Source organism: Ursus americanus, chromosome 4 (genome assembly GCF_024610735.1).
Source record: "Ursus americanus isolate L20-20 chromosome 4, mUrsAme1.1.p, whole genome shotgun sequence".
NCBI lineage: Eukaryota > Metazoa > Chordata > Mammalia > Carnivora > Ursidae > Ursus > Ursus americanus.
This window is the reverse complement of record NC_142130.1, coordinates 11,302,147-11,328,208: the sequence shown is the minus strand read 5'-3', so window position 1 is coordinate 11,328,208 and position 26,062 is coordinate 11,302,147. Positions and strand designations below refer to the sequence as shown.

Genomic DNA, 26,062 nt, shown 5'->3' with positions numbered 1-26,062 from the left:
AAATACACTATTGGGGCGCCTGGGTGGCACAGTCAGTTAAGTCTGCCTTCGGCTCAGGTCATGATCCCAGGGTCCTGGGATGGAGCCCTGCATCGGGCTCCCTCCTCAGCGGGGAGTCTGCTTTTCCCTCTGCCTCCTACTCCCCCTGTTTGTGCATGCTCTCTCTCCCTCTCTCTGTCCAATAAATAAATAAAATCTTTTAAAAAATTAAAAAAATAAAAATACACTATTAAGAGTTGGAAAAGCACACAAAGATGACCCAATGTACCCACAGAATTAATATGGGGGAAATGCTTTAATAGATGAGAATTTTAGAATTATAATCATTGCACCCCATCTGATATACTAACCACTCACTCACCCTAAAACCTGCTGATTTAAGCAAGAATCAGGGGATCATAATTCATAGTAGTAAATAATGAAGTTACCCTATTCTTCAACAAAATACTGGCTCCCTCTTTGCTTGAAAAATCTACTAAATTTCAAAATTATTTTGTGGATCTTGAACAAACATACGTAGAAATGGAAAGCTCCTAAAATTCTAAGCATTTATTAGCATGAAAATAACCTAAATTTTCATTTTGACTTGGATGTTAAGTCATGAAAATTTATCATACTTCTTAGTATTAGGCCTTCTCTTAAAAGCATTCTATTAATGGCATTAAACCAACAAGTGGTCTCCAAAAAAAAGTGATTAAGTTAGCTTTACTTTAACTTGTACATTATACTTCAATCAAAGCTTGCTTTAAATATTCAGGCAAGTCACACAAATCAGCAGTGTTAATATACTACATTAAGTACAAATTTACCTCCAGGCAGTCATTGAAGAGAAAGAGAGTTACTTGCTCTCCTCTGTCACAGGGGTGTTCACCTAGAGAAATTGTTTCAACTCGTTGGACTAAGCTTCGGTGAGAAGACAAAAGATTAGCCTGTACAGAACGAAAATATTAGTAAAAGAGATCACTTGGTAGTAATCTTTTTAAAGTTATCATTTAAAAGAAAATGGTGCCAGGGCGCCTGGGTGGCTCAATTGGTTAAGCTCTTGATTTTGGCTCAGGTCATTATCTCAGGGATCCAACCCCATGGTGGGCTCAGTGGGGAGTCTGCCTGAGATTCTTTCTCTCCCTCTCACTCTGCCCCTCTCCACCCTCCAGAATAAATCTTAAAAAAATAAATCTTAAAAAAAAGAAGAGAAAAAGATGGTGCCAAGATTCCTTTTATATTAAAACTACAGAATCTAAATAATAAGAAAGAAAATAAATTGACAATCATCAAAAATGAATACTTACTGGGCATCCATCTACTTCATAAACAACATCAAAAATTTGCTTTTGGGCTTCTGTTTTTCTCTTATCCTCGTTAATATGGCTGAAAAATATTAATAAGTTTAGTTTTAAAACTTCAACTTTTAAAACAATAAACTATGAAAACTGCATACAAAGATATCTCATGTCACAGAAAAAAGATCTTCCATGTGTCTATCTTAATTTTGACAACTGAATCAGTTAAAATGTTTCCTAAAAGTAGCCCAGTATATTTAAAAAAAAAATTCCATAGAATCCTTCAGAAAATTTTTTACTATCTTCTTTCTATATTATTTTTTTTACTATACTCACTATATACTTCCTAAAATACATTAAACTTGTACAAACTTCAGGTTAACAGAAGTTCTAAGTGTAAGTTCAGTTAAGGTTTTTTGTAGGTCATTCCCAAGTCATATGCTAATCATTTTATTGAAACTAAGACTACTGCTTCCATACAAGATGAAGAAAGGAGGAAAGGATACACCTTATTCCTGAAACAACCAAAAAGCCATCAAGATATACAGAAATAGGGTTGGGGCACCTGAATGGCTCAGTTGGTTAAGTGTCCAATTCTTCTTGATTTTGGCTTAGGTCATGATCTCAGGATCATGAAATCAAGCCCGGCTCTACTCCATCCTGGGTGTGGAGTCGGCTTGGGATTCTCTCTCCCTCTCCCTGTGTCCCAAACACTCCCCTAGCCAACCCCCCCCCCCACAGGGTGCTCTCTCTCTTGAAAGAAAGAAAGAGAAAAGAGAAGGAAAAGAAAAGATAAGATAAGAAAAGAGGTTATCAAGACACTGGGAAGTCAATTCCTATGTGACTGGAGACAAATAAGGCAAGCCCAACTTAATGCTATCTATAAAAGACAGACTTTAGATTCAAAGACATAAATAGGCTGAAAGTTAAATGATAGAAATCCTCTACCCAACAACAAAAAAATACACATTCTTCTTAAGTGTATATGGACCATTTTCCAGGTTAGGCCATAAAATAGGCCTCAAAAATTCTGAAAGGATTGAAATAATACAAAGTATCTCCTCCCACAACAATGGAGTAAAATTAGAAACAACAAAAGGAAACTGTGGAAATTCACAAGTATGTGGGAATTAAACAGCACACTCCTAAATAAACAATGGGTCAAGTAGAAATCATAAGGAAATTAGAAAATACTTAGGGAAAAAACAAGAACACAATATACGAAAATTATAGTATATGACTAAAGCAGTACCTATAAATTTATAGCTATAAATGCACATATAATAAAAAACAATTTCAAATCAATAACCTAAGCATGTTAGGTTATTGATTTAAGATTATTGATTTAAGATACCAGGGGAGAAAAACAAAGTAAATCTAAAGCAAGCAGAAAGAAAGGAATCATAGAATAGAAATTACTGAAATAGAGAATACAAAAAATAACAGAAAAATCAACAAAATTATTTGGCTCTTTGAAAAGATTGACAATATTGACAATCCTTTAGCTAGGCTGGCCAAGAAAAAAAAACGAAGACACAAATTACTAAAATCAGGAATAAAAGATGGGACATCACTACCAACCTTACAAAAACAAAAAGGATTATGGGAACACTATGGACAACTGCATGCCAACAAATTAGATAGCTTAGATGTAATGGACAAATTCCTACAAAGACACAAACGATAGAAACTGACTCAAGAAGAAATAAAAAGTCTGGATAGATCCATAACAATAAATTCAATTAGTGATTTTTAAAGCTCAAATGGCTTCACCGATGAATTCTACCAAACACCTAAAGAATTAATACCAATTCTTCCCAAGTTCTTCCAAAAAAGGAAATAACTTTCCAAAGTGGTCTATAAAACCAATATCAGCCTGATACCAAAGCCAGAAGACATGACTAGAAAATTGTAGACCAATATCCCTTATGAATATAGACACCAAAACCGTCAATGAAATACTAGCAAATCAAATCCAGCAACATAAAAAAGATGCAGCATAACCAAGTAAGATCTTACCGCAGGAAATACAAGCTTAAGAAGCAAAAATCAATAAATGTAATACACCATACCAATAGAATAAAGGACAAATACTACATGATCACTTAAATAGAGAAAAAGCATTTGACAAAATCCAATGCCCCTGCATGATAAAAACACTCAACAAACTAGAAATAAGTAAGAACTTCCTCAATCTAATAGAGGGAATCTATAAAAGTCCCAAAGCTACTATCACACTCACTAGTGAAAACCTGAATGCTTTCCCCCTAAAATCAGTTACAGGACAAGAATAGGATGTTCAGTCTAACCACTTCTATTAAACATTGTAGTGGAGCTTCTGGCCAGTGCAATAAGCACATGAAAAAATGCTCAACATCATTTGTTGTTAAAGAAAACCCAAGTCAAAACTACAATGAGATATCAATAGACATACACATCTATTAAAATTTCACAAATTAAAATAACCACGTGAGAGTTGGTAAGGACATGGAATCACTGATATTCACCATATACTGTTGGTAGGAATGTGAAATAGTACAACTACTTTGGAAACAGTTTCGCAATTTTTTAAAAGTTATACATACACCTACTACATGACCTAGCCATTCCTACCACCAGGTATTTATCCAAGAGAATGGAAAGCATATATTCATAGAAAGACTTGTTCACAAATGTTCATACCAGCTTTATTTGTAAGAGGCAGAGACCGGCAAACAATCAAAATTTCCACCAACACATGAATGGATACGTCAGTTGTGCTACATCCATACAATGGACAACAATAATGAGCAATGCACTACTGATAAGAGCAACCCTAAGGACTAATTTCAAAACAATCATGCTAGTGAAAGAAGACTGACAAAAGACAATGTATTGTCTGATTCTATTTAGATAAAATCTTAGAAAATGGAAATTATACGATAAAAACAATAGCAGCTGTTACCCTAGCATAAGCAGGACTGGGAGAGGCAGGAAAAGGGATTACCAAAAGGCATGAGTAAACTTTTGGAGGTGACAGAAATGTCCCTTATCTTGATGGTAGTTAGTGATGGGTTTCATGGAAGTATACATACACCAAAATTAATCAAACTATATTTGAAACATAATATAGTTTAAAAAACAAACAAAAAAACACATACATACTAAAGCTACTAGAGCATCGATCTATAACAAATTAATCTGTATAAGCTAATAAGCATGTGTGGGCACCTGGGTGGCTCAGTCGGTTAAGGATCTGCCTTCAGCCCAGGTCATGATCCCAGGGTCCTGGGATCGGGTCTGCATCAGACTCCCTGCTCAGCAGCGAGTCTGTTTCTCCCTCTGCTCCTCCCCCCCACTTGTGCGTGCTCACTCTCTCTCTCTCTCTCTCAAAAATAAACAAAAATTTAAAAAATAATAAGCTAAGCATGTATAACTAATGTAAGAATCTAATTTTAGGGGATTTTCATTTGTTTAAATAGCAAGGACTAGTTAATTGGCACTATCTCTTTTATTTCCTTTTCCTGAAAAATTATAGTTTCAATCAACCATAGTAAGCATTTAAAACCTAGGCTAAATATTCAAAAATCTCAAGAACACAGATGTGGTCAAACTCTATTAGGTTTATAAATTAGCATCACAATTCAACATTAAAATAGCAGCTCTTATAACTCAACATTTACTGAAAACCTATTATGAGCATAGCATTTAGGATAAGGATAGATTAGAAAGATTCTTAAAGTCTCAGAAAGCTTAAATAATGTTGAAAAGGAAAGAAATCTTTAATCACCTGTCTTATCAGGATGGGTCTTTATCCCTAAAGCTGCCAATTGATACTATTCTAAGGGAGAAAACAAGTCAAATGACTATTCCCTACTTAGGTTACTCCATAATCTTTGTTTATAAAACATATTATACATAAATAACAACTAGTATAAGCTACCATCGAAATAATACTGGTAAAGTACTCTACATACCAAATAGATAAATTGGGCAAGTAATAACCTTACAGCTTTCTCTTTCGGGAACATAAGTTAACACTGACTGTCTACTTCATAGTTTGTTGAAAAGATCAAAATAAATTATGTGCAGAGTACGTTAAATTATTAAGTGTTGAAGAAAAAAACTATTATCCTGGCCCCAAAATACCAAAGCAAAAGCATGAAGGCTGGCTGATCAACATATAAAATATAAACATAAGCAAAAAGCATGTGTAACCCTTTCAGCAAAAACAGAAACTGTTATTTGCTATTTTGAGCATTATTCTATTGTTGGACCCTCTCTCTAGGCTAGTAAAGTCTCTAAGAGCTCCTTTGCAAGTATTTTAAGAAACTGTTTCATATAGAAGCACCTCAGGGAATCTCAGAAGTCATTTAACTAAATCTATTAAACATGTTGATGACAAAGTCCAAACAGTTGAAGTGCCCTCACCCTCCATGAGGCAAACAATTAATAGCAACAGTTTTCATTTCTGATTATAATAATCAAGAAAGATCATTTCTGGGGCTCCTGGGTGGCTCAGTCGGTTAAGCATCTGCCTTTGGCTCAGGTTATGACCCTGGGACGGAGCCCCACATCAGGCTCCCTGCTCAGCCTGTCTCTCCCTCTCCCTCTGTCGTTCCCCCTGCTTGTGTTCTCTCACTTGCTCTCTAGCTCTCAAATAAATAAAATCTTAAAAAACAAAAAAATTAAAATGTAAAAAATAAAAAATAAATAAATAAAAGATCTTTTTTAAGTTTATTTACTTATTTATTTTTAAATAATCTCTATACCCAACTTGGGGCTTGAACTCACAATCCCTAAGACGATACACATACACACACACACACAGAGCCATCAAAAAATATTACTCAGCCATCAAAAAAATGAAACCTTGCCACTTGCAATGGCATGGATGAAACTAGAGGGTATTATGCTAAGCAAAATAAGTCAATCAGAGAAAGACAATTATCATGATTTCACCCATATGTGGAATTTAAGAAACAAAACAGAGCATAGGGGAGAGAAGGGAGGGAAAAAATAAAATAAGATGAAATTAGAGAGGGAAACAAACCATCAGAGACTCTTAATCATAAGAAACAAACTGAGGGTTGCTGGGGGCGAGGGGGATGGGGTAACTGGGTGAGGGGCATTAAGGAGGGCATGTGATGTAATGAGCACTGGGTGTTATATACAACTGATGAATCACTGAACTCTATCTCTGAAACTAATAATACACTATATGTTATTTAATTGAATTTAAATTAAAAAAAGAAAGATCATTCCTGATTAGAGCTATGTCTCCAAGTTAGACCCACAGTAATTAGCCTAAGTTTAACAGTTAAGCACCCAAGTCAATTCCACAGAGTTTATACTTTTAATACATCTCCAACCAACCCTACCAATTTGTACTCCATTAAATTCAAGGTAAGAAACAAAAAGTCAAAAGTAAAAGTGAAAGAAGTATTATAAATCTTTTCTTTTTATTTCACCACGGTCAACTTCCTGAGTTACATTTGGGTAGTTTAAATGAAGACAAGAACATGCTATGACTGGAGGTATAGGAAGAACATGTCCGGAAGCACATTTATTATGAATTTCTAAATCATTGTTACTTTCTATGCATAATAGTTTAATACCTTAAGAAAAAAATGTTTTTGATTAATCAAGGTATTCTTACAATACTCCTCTCTCATTTTAATGTGAAAATATTAGAAAAATAAGATATCACTTTATAAAAATTTGCTACTGACATTTTTCTCTCCATTTATGATTCTAATTGTCATACAATTCCATTTTCATCTAGGAATCAATAAGAAATTGAAATAATGCACTTACGTCATTACTTCCTTTAGTGATCCAATAGCTTTTTCTAGAGTGCTTTTGTCAGGATTGTCTTCAGCTGTATGCTTCTTAAGATCTGTTATGATAAAATGGTTTTTTTCCATTATTAGAAAAATAGTAGAAAAAAACCCCCAGTAGTTTTTTATCCAAGACTTCAAAATACTGTCCATCTTGGAGCGCCTGGGTAGCTCAGTTGGAAATGTCTAACTTTGGTTCTGGTCATGATGTCAGGGTCCTGGGATAGAGCCCCATGTTGGGGAGCTTAGCGGGGACCCATCTGCTTATCCCTCTCCTTCTGCCCCTCCCCCTGCTCATGGTCTCTCTCTCTCTCTAAAAAATAAATAAAATCTTTTAAAAAAAATAAAATGCTGTCCATTTTGATAGGTTGATTAATTTTTAAAGGTATTACCTAAGCTTTACTTCAAAAAAAATTTTATGCCATGTTCTCTTAGGAGCTCTCTTCTTCCAAATTTGTTAAGGTTTCCACATTTTTTATTGACTAAATTTTCAGAATATGGACACATTTTCTTACACTGCCATCTCAATTCCCTTTTAGTAAAGCTTGGGGACACCTAGGTTCCTCAAAGTCTCTCCAAAGTGCTGAATGAAAACACACAATCCTCAATTAACTGAGAAGTCATTATATGTTATATTTCATATTGGAGCCCATGGATCTATCACAGAGAGCATTCAGTAACCTTGAAAGCAGGTTTTGTTTAACTTAGAGGTTCAAGACATACTGGTACTTTGACTCTTATCCAGGTTAAGTTCCTCATGCCATGTTCCATCTCCATGCCAGGTTCCCTAGTACTATGCCCATCCAGTCTCTAAGTTGGAATGTTAGGAGAAAGGCTTAGAAACTATTTGATAGATTTCTACATGTACTTAATGAAGATAAGTAAATAATCAAAAAAATGCCTCGTAAAGTTAAATCACACTGTTTTGTTCATGTAGTCTCCTTATAATCTTAAAAAACAGGACAGCTTTTGAAGACGGGGGAAATCATCTTATAAACTAACTATTCTAACCTACATTAGATATCCTTTAAAAAATGATCAATTTTTTAAATTACTACAATTAATATATTACCCAAAATATTTTAAAGAGAAAAAAAATAGATTAAACAGTCCCAAAATTAGCCTCCTTATCTGCTGCTATCCATACTAATGTGCTTAACATTTGGGTATCAAAATACTTTATTACAAACTTATTCCTGTTTGTAATTTAGTCTTCATACTTAATTTTAAAAATATAAAAATTGACCCTGTCCTAAAAATATTCACTACTTTAGTCAGCTAAATGTAAAGGCATATACATATGCTTTTCTTTTGCTACAGGCAAAATTTATTTATAAAATTTAACTGTAAAAAAATAAACTCTCTAAGATCTAGAATAAATGGATGCAGGCTTCAAGAGTGTTCTGCACAATCTAAGAAAGAAAGTAAGCATTAGACCAAGTATACAGAACTTTTAAAGATTCAGAGAAGGACTAAATAAATTGAGACATGAATTATCTCTCATCTTGTGATTTCGTGGGTGAGTTTTGTTTACATGGATGTAAACTGATTTTGAATTAATGACACACCATGAAATGTAAGGCTTTCCGTAGAGAAACAAAAACTAAAATAATAGTCATTGTAATTGATAAGGTAACAAAGCATTTTAGGAGACTGAATTATTGTAGTACCTGTGATTTTAAGATTATCCACAAAGATATTTTCTATGTAAGACATAAACTTCTAATGCTGAAATCTAAGAAAACTATGAAAATGAAAAGAATTTCAAAATTTTTAGAGCAAAACAATTCCATAAAAACAATCAAAATAGTCTGAAAACAGATCAGACAAGTACCATTTAAAAGTAAGGCAACACTGGGTAACCTCTGTACTGGTCGAATGAGAAGTTCAACAAGGCTTTGCCGTCCACATTCTGGTTTAGCTTGATTTATCTAAAAGGAATTAATTTAACAATAAAAAAAAGGTTTTCTGCAAAGATTAAACACCTTACATTTATTAGATTACACCTTAGTACTAGTGCCCTGAAAAGAACTAACAGAAGAGATGGGATGGCAGTTGTTCTCTGGAAGACTACTGTGGTTGAATAATCTTCCAGGACCTGAAATGACCTCCTGGCCACTCAAGGATTAACATCTTAAACACAAAGTGAGTTTCTCTGCACACTCCTATAAATTCCACACCATTCACAAGAAAAAACAGTTTTTGAAGTATTAAGTATGCTGATACCATTGAGTAAACAAAATAAAGCACTGGTAAAGAAAAAAAAAGTCCTTAAAGGCAAAACCAAATCACACTGACAAATGTCTGAGAACTAAAACATGTACAACTTTAAAAAATATGAGTACCTCCAGAAAACATTTTCATTCACTCAGCTCCCTCTTGGCCTCTGCTACCTAAATCTTCTGAAGCCTTATATCATTGCCACTCTCAGGTCTGGCTAAAGTTAACAGGTTAAACATTAAGGTGTTCTTACATGGATAGATTTTTACTAAAAGCATAATTTAAATGAACTCCTTCAGAAATTATTCTCAGATTTTTTATTTGAAAGAATTGCAAATTACCTTCAGAAAAGCATGAAATCTTGGTTTCTGTTTTTCACATTTAATAATTGTTTCCTTGCTCATTTCAAAGAAGTTTACAAAGGGAGGGTAGGTTTTTACCAAATCTTTTGACTAGGAAGAAGAAGAAAAAACACATTAATTTGTTATACATGTTACCCTTAGGTCATAAAATTTAAAGTCAAATAATAAAGTCAAAACCTGACATACTGGAGGCAAAAGAAAAATTTTATATAAGTTTCTTCTCAAATTAAATATAGAAATTTTATGAATTTCTCATTGATGAGTTAACTGCTAACCAAAATGCATCAACTGGTACACATAGCCTAAAACTTGAAAAGCAAAGGCTCAGAAAGAAACGAAAGTATATTAATGCTTATTGTATTGATATAAACATGACAAAGTTTAAAAACTTCTGTAAGTTCAGAATATAGTAATTAGTACCCAAGAACATGGTATTATTTGTTGATGAATCCAAACCACCATTTATTTATTTATTTTTTTTTAAAGATTTTATTTATTTATTTGACAGAGATAGAGACAGCCAGCAAGAGAGGGAACACAAGCAGAGGGAGTGGGAGAGGAAGAAGCAGGCTCATAGTGGAGGAGCCTGATGTGGGGCTCGATCCCATAACGCCGGGATCACGCCCTGAGCCGAAGGCAGACGCTTAACCGCTGTGCCACCCAGGCGCCCCCAAACCACCATTTAAAAGATCAATTATATTCCCAAAAACTCAAGAACAAAAAAAGGAAAAATGTCTTGGCTAACTGAGGAGACTAATAGGCATCAAAAAGACATGTGACACAACAGTCATGGAAAGAGCCCAGATGTCTACTGACAGATGAATAGATAAAGAAGATGCAGTGTATATATATATACAACGAAATATTACTCAGTCATCAAAAAGAATGAAATCTTGCCATTTGCAAGGACCTGGATGGAACTAGAGCATGGTATTATGCTAAGTGAAAGCAGTCAGTCAGGGAAAGACACCATATGATTTCACTCACACGTGGAATTTAAGAAACCAAACAGATGAACACAGGGGAAGGGAAGGAAAAATAAAATGAGATGAAAAGAGAGAGGGAGGCAAACCTCTTAACTCTAGGAAACAAACTGAGGGTTGCTGGAGGGGGGAAGGGTGGGCAGATGGGGTAACTGGGTGATGGTCATTAAGGAGCACACTTGAAGTAATGAGCACTGGATGTTGTATGCAACTGATGAATCATCAAATTCTACCTCTGAAACTAAAAAAAAAAAGAAAAAAAAGTGAGCAGAAAAAGATATGTGACAATAATCTGCATATTTGGAATTCTCAACCAACCAGAAAAAAAAACATGTTTAAGACTATACGGTAAGGATGGAAGTTAGGAGAAGGCTTCAGAAAACTACATGTGTCAGAACTCAAGGAACTGAAACATATAAATTATATTCAAAGAGACTAAAAGACACTTACAAACCCTATTCTCAGCACCTCTTTCAAAATGAATTTACTTTATTTGATAAAATTAATAAGCTATGTGGTTCCTACCCTAGTAAAGAAAAAGCAGTTCATTAGAAGCTTTTATAAAGAGACACAATGACAGCAAAAAATGGTATCAACTAAAAAGGAAAGAAACCTCAACTACAGAAAATTTCAAATGAAAATCAATCTGTGACCAGGCAAATAACTTGATATATAATAAGGTGAGTACAGCACAGTATGACAATTAGTGTTCCTAACAATGACGTTGGGTTTCAAGAAAGTGTTAACTTATATATAGCAAATATGTTTCAGAAGACAAGAACACTTCCGATATATTTTACAAACACAACTATGTCAAAGTTTTGAAAGCTCTCACATTTAAACAAGTAACTGTCATTCCCTGCGAGTACTTAATGAGATGATGCTTTAACCTGAAATCCTAAAAAAGAAATAAAATACTTACATATTTAAGAAAGATGTCACCAATACTTTTGCTCTCATCCCAATTAACAATAAGGTCTTCAAGATCATCCTAAAAGAGCACAAATTGAAACATTTAAGCTTGAACTTGACAATCCCTTCAACATCTGTCAATATTTTTGAAATATTTGAAAGAAGCACCTTACGAAGTATCTTAATTTGATGTGCAAAGCAATTAATATAACACATTCTTTCACTTCAACAAGGAATTAACTTTTTGACTAGGAGGAAAATATCCTTTGAATAATAATTAAGAAAATATAAAGAGTGTTAAGTCAATAAGACTAAGCCTAACTTTCCAAATTGATATGACAGCTGAGCATCTTTTCCTATTAACTATAAAGTTGATTGCTATTATTAATTATAGAAACTACTTTCGATCTTGCTGCTGAAGCATCTTATTTAACATCAGCCATCTGAAACTGTAATCTCTAACAGGTCAGCAAATTTTATTTAAAGGGCCAGATGGTAAATATTTTAAACCTTGCAGGCCACATGGTTTCTGTTACAAGTACTCTGTCCTTGTACTGTGGAAGCAGCCATGGACAATTCATAAGCAACCAAATGTGCCTGTATTTCAATAAAACTTTCTTTACCAAAACAAGCAAAACTACCAAAATCCCAAACTAACTGGATTTGGCCCATCAACCATAGTTTTGCTAATCCTGATCTATAAAACTCCTCTATTGTCATCCTACAATATGAAATATTTATAAAAAAATTAGAAGACATGTAAAAGCATTATAATAAAACATAAATCAGATGATAAAATGAGATGCCAAGAAACGATACATTCCCTGACTGAAATTCTAAAAGTGACATTAAAGTAGAAATTAATCAATAAGTTCTTATAACCAAAAGTTCTCCAAGTGTCAACCACAGGCCCCCACAGAACATCTTCTTAGTGGTATTCATGAGATTAAAACTATTTTCATTACAATACTAAAGCTCTATTCGACTTTTTCATTCTAATTCTCTCAAATCATACAATAGAGTTTCCTAGCAGCTACATGATGTGTGATACTGCAACAGACTGAATTCAGAAGCAGATATGAGAAGCGGTCTTCTCTTTAACCAGACAGAAAAAATGTAAAACAGTGTCACTCTCCCACTATTTCTGCTTTGGAAATTATTCTCCATAAAGATTATATTATTTATGCTACTCACATAATGAGTTATCATTACTTTAAATGTATTAATATAATTTTTAAATTGGATTGGATATCCACATGCAAAAAGATGAACCCTCTCACTTTACCCAAAAATTAATTCAAAACGGATTATACATCTAACTATAGAACTAAAACAATACAACTTTTAGAAGAAAACATAACCTTTAAAACTTTAAGTTAGGCAAAATTTCCTAGATATGAAAGCAAAAGCACAGTACATAAAAAATGGATAAACTGGACTTCATCAAAATTGAAAACTTTTGTACTTCAAAAGATACCATTAAAAATATGAAAAGACAACCAACAATAGACTGAGAGAAAATATGTACGAAACACATGGCTGATAAAGGACTTGTATCTAGCATTTATAGAGAACACTTGCACCTCAATAAGATGACAAACAGCCCAATTAAAACATGAGCAACTGAACTAAACACACATTTCACCAAATATAAAAATGACTAATAAGCATGTGAAAAGATGCTCAACATCATTAATCACTAAGGAAATGTATACCGAGGACACAATAAGGGGCACCTGGCTGGCTCAGTCAATGGAGCACCCCACTCTTGATCTCGGGGTTTTAAGTTCGAGCTCCACACGTTGGGTGTAGAGATTACTTAAAAATAAAATCTTAAAAAAGCAAAAAAAAAAAAAAATGAGATACCATATCACATCCTAGAATGGCTTAAAAAAAAGGTTAAATAGTGGCGAGAACGTGGAGAAATTTGAACCCCATACATCACTGATAAGAATGTAAAATGATGTAAAAGCCTGGCAGTTTCTGAAACGTTTTAAATATAAGACTACCAATATGACCCAACAATTCTATTCCCAAGTATCTACTAAAGAGAAATGAAAGCATGCCCACACAAATATCTGCACACAATGTTCATAGCAGCATTATTCATAATTGCCAAAAACTGGAAAAATCCTAAATTTCAGTCAACTGGTGACAGGATAAAGAAATGTGGCACACCCATATAATAGAATATTATCTGTCTATACAAAGGAACAAACTACTAACGTGCTACATCATACAGGAAATTCAAAAATATGCTATATGAAAGAAGTCAGACATAAGACACAATATACTATATATTTGCATTTGTATGAAATGTCCAGAAAAGGCAAATTTATAGAGACAGAAACTAGATTAGTTGCATCACTTAGTAAAGTCATTAAATCATTGAATAGTATGTTTGAAATAGGTGAATTTAAAGACATATAAAATGTACCTCAATAAAGCTGTTAAAAAATCTGAAGCATCTTGAAAAACATTTTTAAATTTTCCATTTTAATTTCAAAACCAGTTAATACTAACTGATAAAACCCACATTAACAAAAGTTCTTCAATAGTTTAGGAATTAAAAGGGACCCTGAGACCAAGTAATTTAACCATCGTCCTACACTAGCAGATTCAGGAAAGTTTTAAAAAGGGGGAAAAAAAATTACTCCTGGTAGCAGAAAAAGTACTTAACAAACCAAAGTCAAGAACTAAGATTTAACAATTTAAAATTGCACTTGAAAGAAACAAAAGAAAGACGAAGTTTATAAATGAGACTAATCTTGGGTCAATATAGTGTAGTAGATTTTGCACTGACTAGCTAGTTTTAAGTACTGGCTCTAGGGTTTGTTCTGTGTCCTTGGGCAAGTTATTTAACCTCTAAGTGTCTCAATTTCCGATTCTGAAAAATGAGGATATTAATAATTTCTCTCTCAAAGGATTAAATTAATTAATACTTGTTCAGTACTTAGAAGAATCCTGAGGGGTGCCTGGCTGACTCAGTTGATAGAACATTCGACTCTTGATCTCAGGGTTGTAAGTTTGAGCCCCGCATTGGGTGTAAAGATTATTTAGAAATAAAATTGTTAAAAAAAAAAAAAAGAACTTTTAACAGATTATAGTGCTGAGTAAGCTATTATTAAACTATATTTACCTATATATTTAATATCAAGTACACAGAATATTCAGAAAACTGTGATACAAAAGAGAAAAAACTTACAGCTCTGGCAATCTAATCTAGTGGTCCTTTTTTGAAGTGTAAAAAACTGGGTGCCTGGGTGGCTCAGTCAGTTAAACATCTGCCTTTGGCTTCAGTCATTATCTCAGGGTCCTGGGATAGAGCCCTGCATTGGGCTCTCTGCTCAGCGGGGAGTCTCCCTCTCCCTCTGCCCCTCTCTCTGCTTGTGCACGCTCTCTCTCTCAAATAAATAAATTAAATGTGCAAAAAACTGTAAGATGGCTGTATATACTTATATAAGAACATTGCTATCAGAAAGCAATATCATCTCTAGACACTCTGAAAAAGTCTATTTCTGGTGAACTTTGAATTCCTAATGTTTGTTGACTAAGCATTTCTGCCTTCATGAACGGTTACCTCAGGAGCAATGTAATAAAGGAATTAAGGCTTAGAGAGATCAAGCAATTTGACTCAAATCACACTGCTGTGAACCAGTATTCAAACTCAAGTAGTCTAACTCCAGATTCCATTATTCCACTTGATCTATACCATAGTTCCTCTCCATTACAAATGGGGAGTCAGAAAGGCAGGTAAGCCCCCAAGAGCATTATTCATAGTGCCATCATCTCTTACAACGTTTCTATAGGAAAATGCTTCACCCAATTTAGCACAGACACTAGGATACATCTCCTTCTCCTTGTCCATAACACATCAGGAATTCTCCATAGGATTCTCCCAGATTTACCTCCTGGCCATAACAAAGAAGAATTCTGTAGTTCTAAGACACAGAGCAGAGCTCCCACAGCCTGTTAGAAAAGTAGAGAAAGTAAACAAATGGAACTAAGAGAGCTGAGCTACTTCCTTCTTTTCTTCCTTGTTAAGATCTCTTCTGTACTGAATGGGAGAAGATATTTGCAAATGACATTATCAGATAAAGGGCTAGTATCTAAAATCGATAAAGAACTTATCAAACTCAACACTCAAGGAACAAAAAATCCAATCAAGAAATGGGCAGACGACATGAACAGATATTTCTGCAAAGACATCCAAATGGCCAACAGACACATGAAAAATGCTCAATATCACTGGGCATCAGAGAAATACAAATCAAAAGCACAATGAGATACCACCTCACACCAGTCAGAATGGCTAAAACGAACAAGTCAGGAAATGACAGATGTTGGTGAGGACGTGGAGAAAGGGGATCCCTCCTACACTGTCGGTGGAAATGCGAGCTGGTGTAGCCACTCTGGAAAACAGTATGGTGGGTCCTCAAAAAGTTCAAAATAGGGGCGCCTGGGTGGCTCAATCGTTAAGCGTCTGCCTTCGGCTCAGGTCATGATCCCAACATTCTGGGATCGAGCCCTGCATCAGGCTCCCTGCTCAGCGGGAGGCCTGCTTCTCCCTTTCCCACTCCCCCTGCTTGTGTTCCCTCTCTCGTTGCCTCTCTCTCTGTCAAATAAATAAAATCTTTAAAAAAAAAAAAAGTTCAAAATAGAGCTACCCTACGACCCAGCAATTGCACTACTGGGTATTTATCCCAAAGATACAAATGTAGTGATCCAATGGGTCACGTGCACCCCAATGTTTATAGCAGTAATGTCCACAATAGCCAAACTATGGAAAGAGCCCAGATGTCCATCGGCAGATGAATGGATGAAGATGTGGTGTGTATACACACACACACACACACACACACACACACACACACACACTGGAATATTACGCAGTCATCAAAAAAATGAAATCTTGCCACTTGCAACGACATGGATGAACTAGAGGGTATTATGCTAAGCGAAATAAGTCAATCAGAGAAAGACAATTATCATATGATCTCACTGATATGTGGAATTTGAGAAACAATGCAGAGGATCATAGGGGAAGAGAGGAAAAAATGAAACAAGAAGAAACCAGAGAGGGAGACAAACCATAAGAGACTCTTAATCTCAGGAAACAAACTGAGGGTTGCTGGAGTGGAGGGAAGGATGAGGTGGCTGAGTGATGGACACTGGAGAAGGCATGTGTTGTGGTGAGCACTGTGTATTGTGTAAGACTGATGAATCACAGACCTGTACGCCTGAAATAATACATTTTATGTTAATAATAGATAAACAAATAAATAAATAAAGATGAGGGCATGAGAAGTAAAAAAAAATTAAGAAATGAGACTGAAAAAAAAAAGATTTCTTCTGTACTGTTATTATCTACTCTTATTTAAGATGGATTTCTCTTTTACCTAGCTCACTGCACAATAAACTAAATTAGCAGATTTCCCAATATACATACCTGTTCCTGAAAGAAGCACCAGGGTACCTTGAGACTTACACTAAATTAACAAAGGATAAACATACAGAGAAAAAATACTCTATCCTATCCCTCCCTTTCCTTTTGTTTCATCATACTTCCATACAAAAGCAGGGATTTGTACCGTCAAGGACGAATGTTGATAAATCCTGAAGATATATTCACACATAGGAAAAGAGAATGTTGACAACAATCTCAAAAATTCTCATCTTAATCTAAATATCATCAGTGTACTACCTTGGGAGTCAAACTAAGAATGAGGCCAAGTTGTCCATATAATATCTAGATAAGGGAATACCGACTTCCAGTCCTGATCTGGACATTTAAAAACAGCATGACCACCATTCAGCAAACATTTACTGACAGAAATCTAAGTGCCAGACACAGTGGTTGTAAACACAGTGAGTAAAAGCTAGTTTTAATCCTTCACAAAACTTCTGAACATTGGTTTACACAACTTCTGAATTTAGATTATTAATATGAATTGCTATTGTTATTTATTGAATGCTCAGTGTCAAGCTCTAGGCTTAGTGTCTTCCAAATATGTAAAAAATTTAAAAAAAATTTCACAACAACCCCAAGCTAGACACTTACTAACCCCATATTAGAGATATGAAAACAAGCACTTAACTACCTGACTTCATACCCAAATACGTCTTATTCCACAGTCCACCATCTATAACCGCCATACCATAAAATACATACACACCAGAATACTGTATTAACTTCTCAGAATACTGTATTAACAAGATGAAATGAAAAACTACAAATTTAGGACACGTTTACAGTTTATTCCTCTACATACTGAAAGAGTATGCATCTACAGCATGATCAAGAAGCAATATATCATTATTAACAGCCAAGACATGAAACAACCTAGTGCCCATCAATAAATGGACAAAGAAAACGTGTATGTATATATAATGGAATATTATTCAATCATAAAAAAGAAAATCCTGCCATTTGCAACAAAGATGAACCTTGAGGGCATTATACTAAGTGAAGTAAGTCAGAGAAGGACAAACACTATATGATCTCACTTACATGTGGAATCTAAAAAAACCCAGACTAACTGATTAAATAAATAAAACCAAACTCATATTAGAACATATAAGTGGTTGCCAGAGCCAGGATGGGAGTCGGGGGAGGCAAAACAGGCAAAGGTGGTCAGAAGGTACAAACGTCCAGTTATAAGGTAAGACCTGAGGGTGTAACATACAGCATAACTATGGTTAACAATATTGTACTGCATGTTTGGAAGTTGCTGAGAGAGTAGATCTTAACAGTTCTCACCACAAAGAAAAAAGAATTTGTAACTATGTGTGGTGATAGATGCTAACTAAATTTATTCTGATCACTTCACAATATATACACATATCAAACCATTAAGTCGTATACTAAAACTAATACAATGTTATGTCAATTATACCTCAATTTTTAAAAAAAGCAAAATAGCTTTAGGGTTTAAGAAAACAGACTTTGAAGTCAGATAAACAAGTGTTCAAATCCTGGATCCTGGATCCACCATTTATTAGATGACTTGACTTCAGAAAAATTAAATTTCTGTGTGTAGCAGTTTCGCATCTATAAAACGTAGACAATAATACCAACTTCTTGGTACATTCGAATAGATGTGGCAGTACTTGATGGCTAGCTACATTTTAAAAGAAGGGAAAAAACTGCTATGTATTAAAAAAAACAAGAAAATACTAAAAAATGTTTAAATTTGGGTGATGAGATTATGGGTATTTTCTTTTCTTTTTTTTTTTTGAAGATTTACTTATTTATTTATTTGTCAGAGAGCGAGCGAGCATGCACAGGCAGGGGAAACAGCAGGCAGCAGAAGAAGCAGGCTCCCTCCTGAGCAAGGAGCCCGATGTGGGACTCAGATCTCAGGACCCTGGGATCCTGACCCGAGCCAAAGGCAGATGCTTAACTGACTGAGCCATTCAGGTGTCCCAAATTATGGGTATTTTCTATTCCTCTTTTCTTCACTCCTGATTTTACAAATCTTTGACAAGATGTATTGGTTTCATGGTAAAAAGAACACAGGCTTTGAAATTTTTTCTTCAAAAATTTTGTTTATTCATATTAGAGAGAGAAGGAGATTGTGCAAGCAGTGGGGGGAAGGGAGGGGCAGAGCGAGAGGCAGAGAATCTCAAGCAGACTCTGCTCTGAGCATGGAGCCTGATGTGGGACTCAATTTCACGGCCCTGACATCATGACCTGAACCAGAACCAAGAGTCGGATACTTAACCCGACTGAGCCACCCAGGAGCCCCACACACTGAAATTTTTAAATGTGTGACAAACCTGAAATCAGCTAAAAAACAACTAATAGTTGAAATATTGGTAATCAAACTTTCTTTTTTTTTAATAATAATTTTTTATTATGTTATGTTAGTCACCATACAGTACATCCCAAGTTTTTGATGTAAAGTTCCATGATTCATTACTTGTGCATAATCCAACTTTCTAGACAAAGCTTAAAGAATTGTTACACATGAGAAAACTAAACAGTGACAATCACTTTCAAAGCTCCAGTGAATCAGAGAACATGATTTTCTCAACTGAGATTATGATCCTGTACACATAACAGTATAACATTTTATATTAGAAGAGCACTTGCACACCCAGACTGGATAAATGACTGACACAAATTCAAATAGATCCACAAATTAGCGGTAGAACACCAAGATGAAAACCTACTTGCCTTACCACTCTACCTTTATGCCTCTCAGTGTTTCTTATGAAAGAAAAAAAAAAAGAAAACTTTTCAAATATTCAGAAACCTAACTGGACATAAGGATAAAGTAGGCTGAAACTCTGTAGCTTTTTAAGAAAATAAAGATTCCTTCAGAGCTCCCTTTAGATCCAGAAATAACTGAAATATGATTGTGGGTTTTGATAAAATATAAAAGTAAGTGTTTGATAAATTGCATTTTTCTTAACTTATAGATCTTTTATATTTTGTTTATAATGTGCAGTAAAATCAAAAGTACTTTAATGTACTTGTTTAAATACATTCTTTAATTCAGATTGATCTTTTTATTGGAATATGGACTAAACATTAATATGGACTGTTCTGAGGAGAAAACTGATCAATTTTGCTCAAGCATCTCATAGGAAAAGTAAGAGGAAATAAAGCTTAACTACTTGCAAGAGTTCAGCTAAACCTGCCCCAAAATTACTTAACTATGAGAGACTGACACCTGTAAATCATGAACCCTTCATCAAAGGAAAAATCCTTAAAAAGATAGCATTGTCTTATGTAGTTTTTTTATTTATCTGACCAGAAATAGAGAAATGAACAAAATGGTCTCTAAGTCTCTTCCAGCTTCACAGTTTTTCAAACAATCCAAAGCAAAACAAAACGTACGACCTGAGAGGAACATTAGGAAAATAAGAAAATTAGCACTAGCAACCACATGTCTCTATAGAAAAGACTTGATATGGTTTAATTCCTTATTTTCAGAATTAATAAAAAAATAAAAAACCAGGCAAACAACAAATTAATAAGGCATAAGAGCAAAGGGACATAAATGATTCAAAGGAATAAATAAGGGAATAAGAAGTTTTAGGTACAAAACTCATTTAGCCAATCAATAGGAGCTGAAAAAAACATTAAATAAACACAATCCAAAAAGAATTCCTACCAACCTAACATATAAAATTTACCTTTATTTTTGTGTGCACATCAAAGATATCAGGGATACTACCAAAAATAGTCTTAATCTCTTCTGGTGCAAGGATAGGCCCACCACGTTGTCCTTCCTCTTCCAATGGTACTTGAAATAACTAAAAGTTAAAAAAAAAAAAAAAAAAGACTAGTTTAGATAGATTGTGGGAAAAGGAAAAAAAAGCAAACATATAAACAGTGATAAGAGAGATGTTGAGGGATGCCTGAGTGGCTCAGTCTGTTGGGCGTCTGCCTTCAGCTGAAGTCATGATTCCACGGTCCTGGGATAGAGCCCCGCATCAGGCTCCTTGCTGAGCAAGGAGTCTGCTTCTCTTTCTGCCTTTCCTCCCCACCCACCAACCCCACGGCTTATGCTCGCTCTCCCTCTCTCTCATTCTCTCTCTTGCAAATAAATAAATGAAACCTTAAAAAAAAGAGAGAGGAGATGTTGATGGAAAAAAAAAGTAATTAAAAAAATACTTCTCCCTAAATTTGAGAACTTTTTCCTTATAACATTTTCTATTTTATCCTATTTATTTACGCAACTGTGTGTATACATACTCTTATAATAAAATGTTGTTAGAATCTAATAAAAGTTTACCACACAGTACTACAAGTCATTAAAATTATTAGAATACACGAGTAATTTGTATTTTCTATTCAAGTTACTAAGACAATAAGCAGTTATTTCCAGACATACACTTAATATAAGTACTAAATGTCTTAACATAGTAGCATAGAAAGTTGGTTTAGGAGAAAGAGACTGGATTGCAAACTAGAAGACTGTTTATGTCTACATTGCTACTTGTAGCAATCTAAAAAAATAAAAGGAAAAAACCTAGAATACATGAATTTAGCAAGGTCACAGGTCGCAAACAGATGTGTATGTTCTCTCTCCCTCTCTCACACACACAGATCACATTCCTATATACCAGTAATGTACAAGTGGAAACCAAAATTCAAAAAGCAGTTCAATTACAATAAAAAATTAAAATTAGTATAAGTATAATAAAATATGTACATGATGTTTATAGAAAGCTGATGAAAGAAATCAAAGACCTAAATAAATGAAGACATGGATCGAAAGATTCAACACAGAAGGAAATGTCCATTCTTCCCCAAATTGATTTATGGATTTAACCCAATGGCAATCAAAACTCCAGGACTTTTTATAGTCAAAGAAAACCTAATTCTAAAAATTAAATGTAAAGGCAGAGGAACATGTTAGTATAAAGCTGCAGTATTCAAGACTGTGATATTGGTGAATGGAAAAACATACAAGATAAATAGAATAGAAAAATGTCCACAAACCAACACACACAAAGATGACCAAGTAATTTTTGACAGATTCAATGGTGGAAGGCTAGCCATCCAACAAATGGTACTAAAACATCATTTGCCCTAGGCAAAAAAATAAACTAAAAATGGATCGCAGACCTAAGCAAAAAACCTAAAACTATGAAACACTTAGAAGAAAACATTAGAGAAAATCTTGTAATTTAGGCTTAGGGTAAGAGCTGTTAAATATGAAATCAAAAGCATGAACTATAAAAGAAAAAAACTTGAAAATAAATTAGACTTCATGAAAATTTAAAAGTTTTCAGCCCAGAATAAAAAGACATGCTAAAGACAAGGGAAAAACATTTGCAACTCACATATCTGACAAAGGACTAGTATTCAAAATATACAAAGAATTCTCAAAACTCAGGAAGGAAACAACTCAATTAAAAATGGGCAAAATCTTGAGCAGTTATCTCAACAAAAAAAGATACACAGAATAGATGTTCAACATCATTAATCATTACAGAAATGAAAACTAAGGCCACAATAAGATACCATTACATACTCATCTGTATGGCTAAAATAAAAAGTACTGATAATATCAAAACTTGTTGGGATGTGAGCAACCGAACTCCTACACATTGCTGGTGGAAATGCAAAATTGTATAACCCCTCTGGAAAAGGGTCTGACAGTTTCTTATAAAGTTCAACATTACTTATCATTTACTTATTATTACTTATCATTACTCAAGAGCAATGAAAATTTATATTCACATAAAACCTATACACAAATGTTGGTAACACTCTTTTTATAATCACCCAAACTGTAAACAACCCAAATGTCCTTTAAGGAGTCACCAAATAAAACTGTGGTATACCATTCATTGATAAAAAGGATCAAACTATTCACACAGACAGCAAGTTAGAAGAACCTCAAAGGCTAAAAAATGCTAGTCCCAACAGGTTATATTAATTGTAATCCCATTCATAGGACATTCTCAAAAAAGACAAAAGTACAGTGATGAAGAAATCAGTGGTTACCAGGAGTTGCAATGAGGAAAGGGTGTGACTTATAAAGGAATAGAAGTACCAGGAGTTTTTTGGGGGATGGAAATGTTCTGTATTCTGATTATAGTAGAGGCTACACAAATTTTGTGTGTTAAAATTCACAGAATTGTACAAATTTCACTGTACGATAATTTAAAAAGTAAAATTTTAAAAAGCCAATTGACTATTCAAACTAAAAATAGTAATGTATTGTTGGGGTCTTAATATATGTGAACGTAAAATGAATGCCAATAGTGCAAAGGGGAAGAGAAGATGAAGAAAGAAAAAAAAAAGAAAAGGAGAGAGAGAAAAGGAAAATACGTTACAAATAGTAAAGAACTACATGAAGTTTATGAATTGTTACTAGATTTAAGAACTACAATTCTGTAAGTTTATTTATCCAAAATATTTACATGTACATATAAATACATATTATAAACAAATATATTTTTCAGGCCTTCCATTTCTGCAATAATAAATGAACCTTACCTGCTAAAAACAACTAAAAATACCGAAGAAAGAAAGAAAAAAAACAAACATGGCTACATGCATATAGTTTGTGCGCCTACATGTATATGATAGAACTATAAGGGTAATGATAAGCACAAAATTCCAAATGCTGATTGACTTCTGAGGGAAGGGAAAGGATTAGGATCGGGGAAAAAAACACAACAGAGGTTTCGAAGATATTTGTAATCATTTATAAACACTCCTTTACCTAGTCAGCATTTAATTAAAAATCCTAAACAGAAATATTCAAACAAAATACATCAAGGTTCATTAAAAACTCCCAACAGTCTTAAGACATGTTAAACTATCCAAAAGCAGTTCTCCTGTGCTTGCTTTAATCCTTATATAAAATTAGACAGCCAAAAACTTCTGATTCTACCTTTCCAACATTTCTCAAATTAATCCTCTTTTCATTTTCACTGATACTATCCTAAGAGGTTCAGGTCCTTAAAATCTCTAACCAAGACTGCTGAAATCACCTTCAAATTGGTCTTGCCTCCACAATTTTCCTTCTTCAATACTTCCTTCAAAGTGAACCAAGTTATCTTTCTAAAATCCAAGTCAGATATCATCTTTCCCTTCCCCTCAAAAATTCTTCTCTAGATTACAGATGACCCAAAGGCCTTCTCTGGTCTGGCATTGGCAGCCTTACCTCCAATCTCACTATATCCATACCCCACCCCCACCCTAGTCTCTTTAACCCACCCTAAACTCGAATGTCCCTACACTCGTCATAATATCTTGAATGATAAACATCTTCAATTGTCTGTAGTGTTTGCACAATCTCAAATACACTCCCTACCCATATTCTTTGCATGTACTAATCATACTCATACTTTAAAATTCACTTCAGGAGAGCCTGGGTGGTTCAATCGGTTAAGCATCCAACTCTTGGTCTCAGCTCACATCATGATCTCAGGGTTGTGGGATCGAGCCCTACTGGGCTCAGCACAGAGTCTGACTGAGATTCTCTCCTTCTCCCTCCCCCCTGACGCATGTGCACACTCACTCACTCTCTCTCTAAATAAATAAATCTTTAAAAATAAATAAAATTCACTTCAATTTTTATCTTCTTTATGATGCTTTTTCCAATGTTCAATCCATTGAAACTTCCAGCCCAACACCTTCTCTAAGCTGGAAGAGTAAAACTCTCACCACACAAGTCTCCAAATACCTTATCTAAACCTCCCTCATGATGCTCATAACCTTCCATTTGGTATTATAATTAAATATGTATGTTTTATCTCCTCTTCCAGTCTAAGTTCCTTTAAAACAGGAATCCTCTTTAACACCTGGCACAATAATCTATATTAACAGGCACCCACATATTACATAAAATAAATAAAGAGGCTTCTGGATATTTATTTAATTTGGGGGCTAAATTAAGTTTTTCCAAATCCAATTTCAAAAAAGAGGAAAACATCGGTCCTAAAATAAAGTTTGAAGAGAACATCATTATGAATTTAAGGCCACAATCTTTTCAATAAAATCTTGGGTGAGTTTATAGTAAGCAGAGTGGTATGAAACTATCTACAGTCTATAATTCTAAAGGCTTTTTTTTAAGGCATTTTAGTGAATTTAATTGATATGCAAAGTAGAATTCTGAAACTCCAGTGCATTTACCATGGCTTGAAAGGATTTACATTTCTGGGTAATAAATGCTACCAAAGTACATGAACAGTATATGCCAAGGGGATTTTCTGCTACTCGACTACATTTTGGCTGACTACAAAAACTTCAACAAGAAACTCATCTAGGATGATTTCCCTTGAGGAAGAAGAGCAAAGCTGACTTAAAACAAGTAAAGTTTAATACAGCAGAGGGCCTCATAAACCCTTGACTACTGCTAAACAAATTAACTGTGAAGAATAACCTCTCCATCAATACCAAGAAAGAAGTCTTTCCATTTCTTATCCACGCATTTTATCAATGGCACAAGCAACTAAAGGCTATTATATTGAACACTAATGAGTTATATTAAGAATTCAAATAGAGGTCAGTTAAAAATTAACCCCAATCAGAAACTATTATTTTTCTATTCAAAGACAAGCTTGATGGTATCAACTTTATTTTCCTGACAATCTCCTTCATTACCTAAAACAAATCTATTCCCTCTTTCTGCAGATGCCAAAATAATGTTCTAATATTGTCTTTCAGAACCTTGAATTCCAGTTTATTCTTAATATCTTCTTCAAACTCATCCTTTAAGGACCCATTAGAATTCTTTCTTTTTTTTTTTTTTAAAGATTTTATTTATTTATTCATGAGAGAGAGAGAGAGAGCGAGAGCCAGAGGCAGAGGGAGAAGTAGGCTCCCCAAGGAGCAGGGAGCCCAATGGGGTACTCGATCCCAGGATCATGACCTGAGCTGAAGGCAGACACTTAACCATTTGAGCCGCCCAGGCGCCCCAGAATTCTTTTTTTTTCAGCACTAACTTCCTAGTACATTTTAATGAAAGCAATGATTTAACATTTATGACTAAACACTGCACACTTTAAGAAAC

General features: G+C 34.4%; 1 protein-coding gene across 9 annotated transcripts in view; it reads right to left on the bottom strand.

The window, feature by feature from the left end:
• Positions 1 to 26,062, bottom strand: part of ECT2 (epithelial cell transforming 2) — a 70,690-nt gene that overhangs the window by 19,928 nt on the left and 24,700 nt on the right. For all 9 annotated transcript variants that reach the window (XM_045788660.2, XM_087861401.1, XM_087861399.1 and 6 more), the window contains 7 exons: positions 20,721 to 20,840; positions 11,587 to 11,655; positions 9,661 to 9,771; positions 8,934 to 9,030; positions 7,077 to 7,158; positions 1,290 to 1,368; positions 810 to 929 (listed from right to left, as the gene is read on the bottom strand). In XM_045788660.2, the coding sequence (XP_045644616.1) occupies positions 810 to 929; positions 1,290 to 1,368; positions 7,077 to 7,158; positions 8,934 to 9,030; positions 9,661 to 9,771; positions 11,587 to 11,655; positions 20,721 to 20,840 (678 nt within the window). The remainder of the gene's footprint in view (positions 1 to 809; positions 930 to 1,289; positions 1,369 to 7,076; positions 7,159 to 8,933; positions 9,031 to 9,660; positions 9,772 to 11,586; positions 11,656 to 20,720; positions 20,841 to 26,062) is intronic.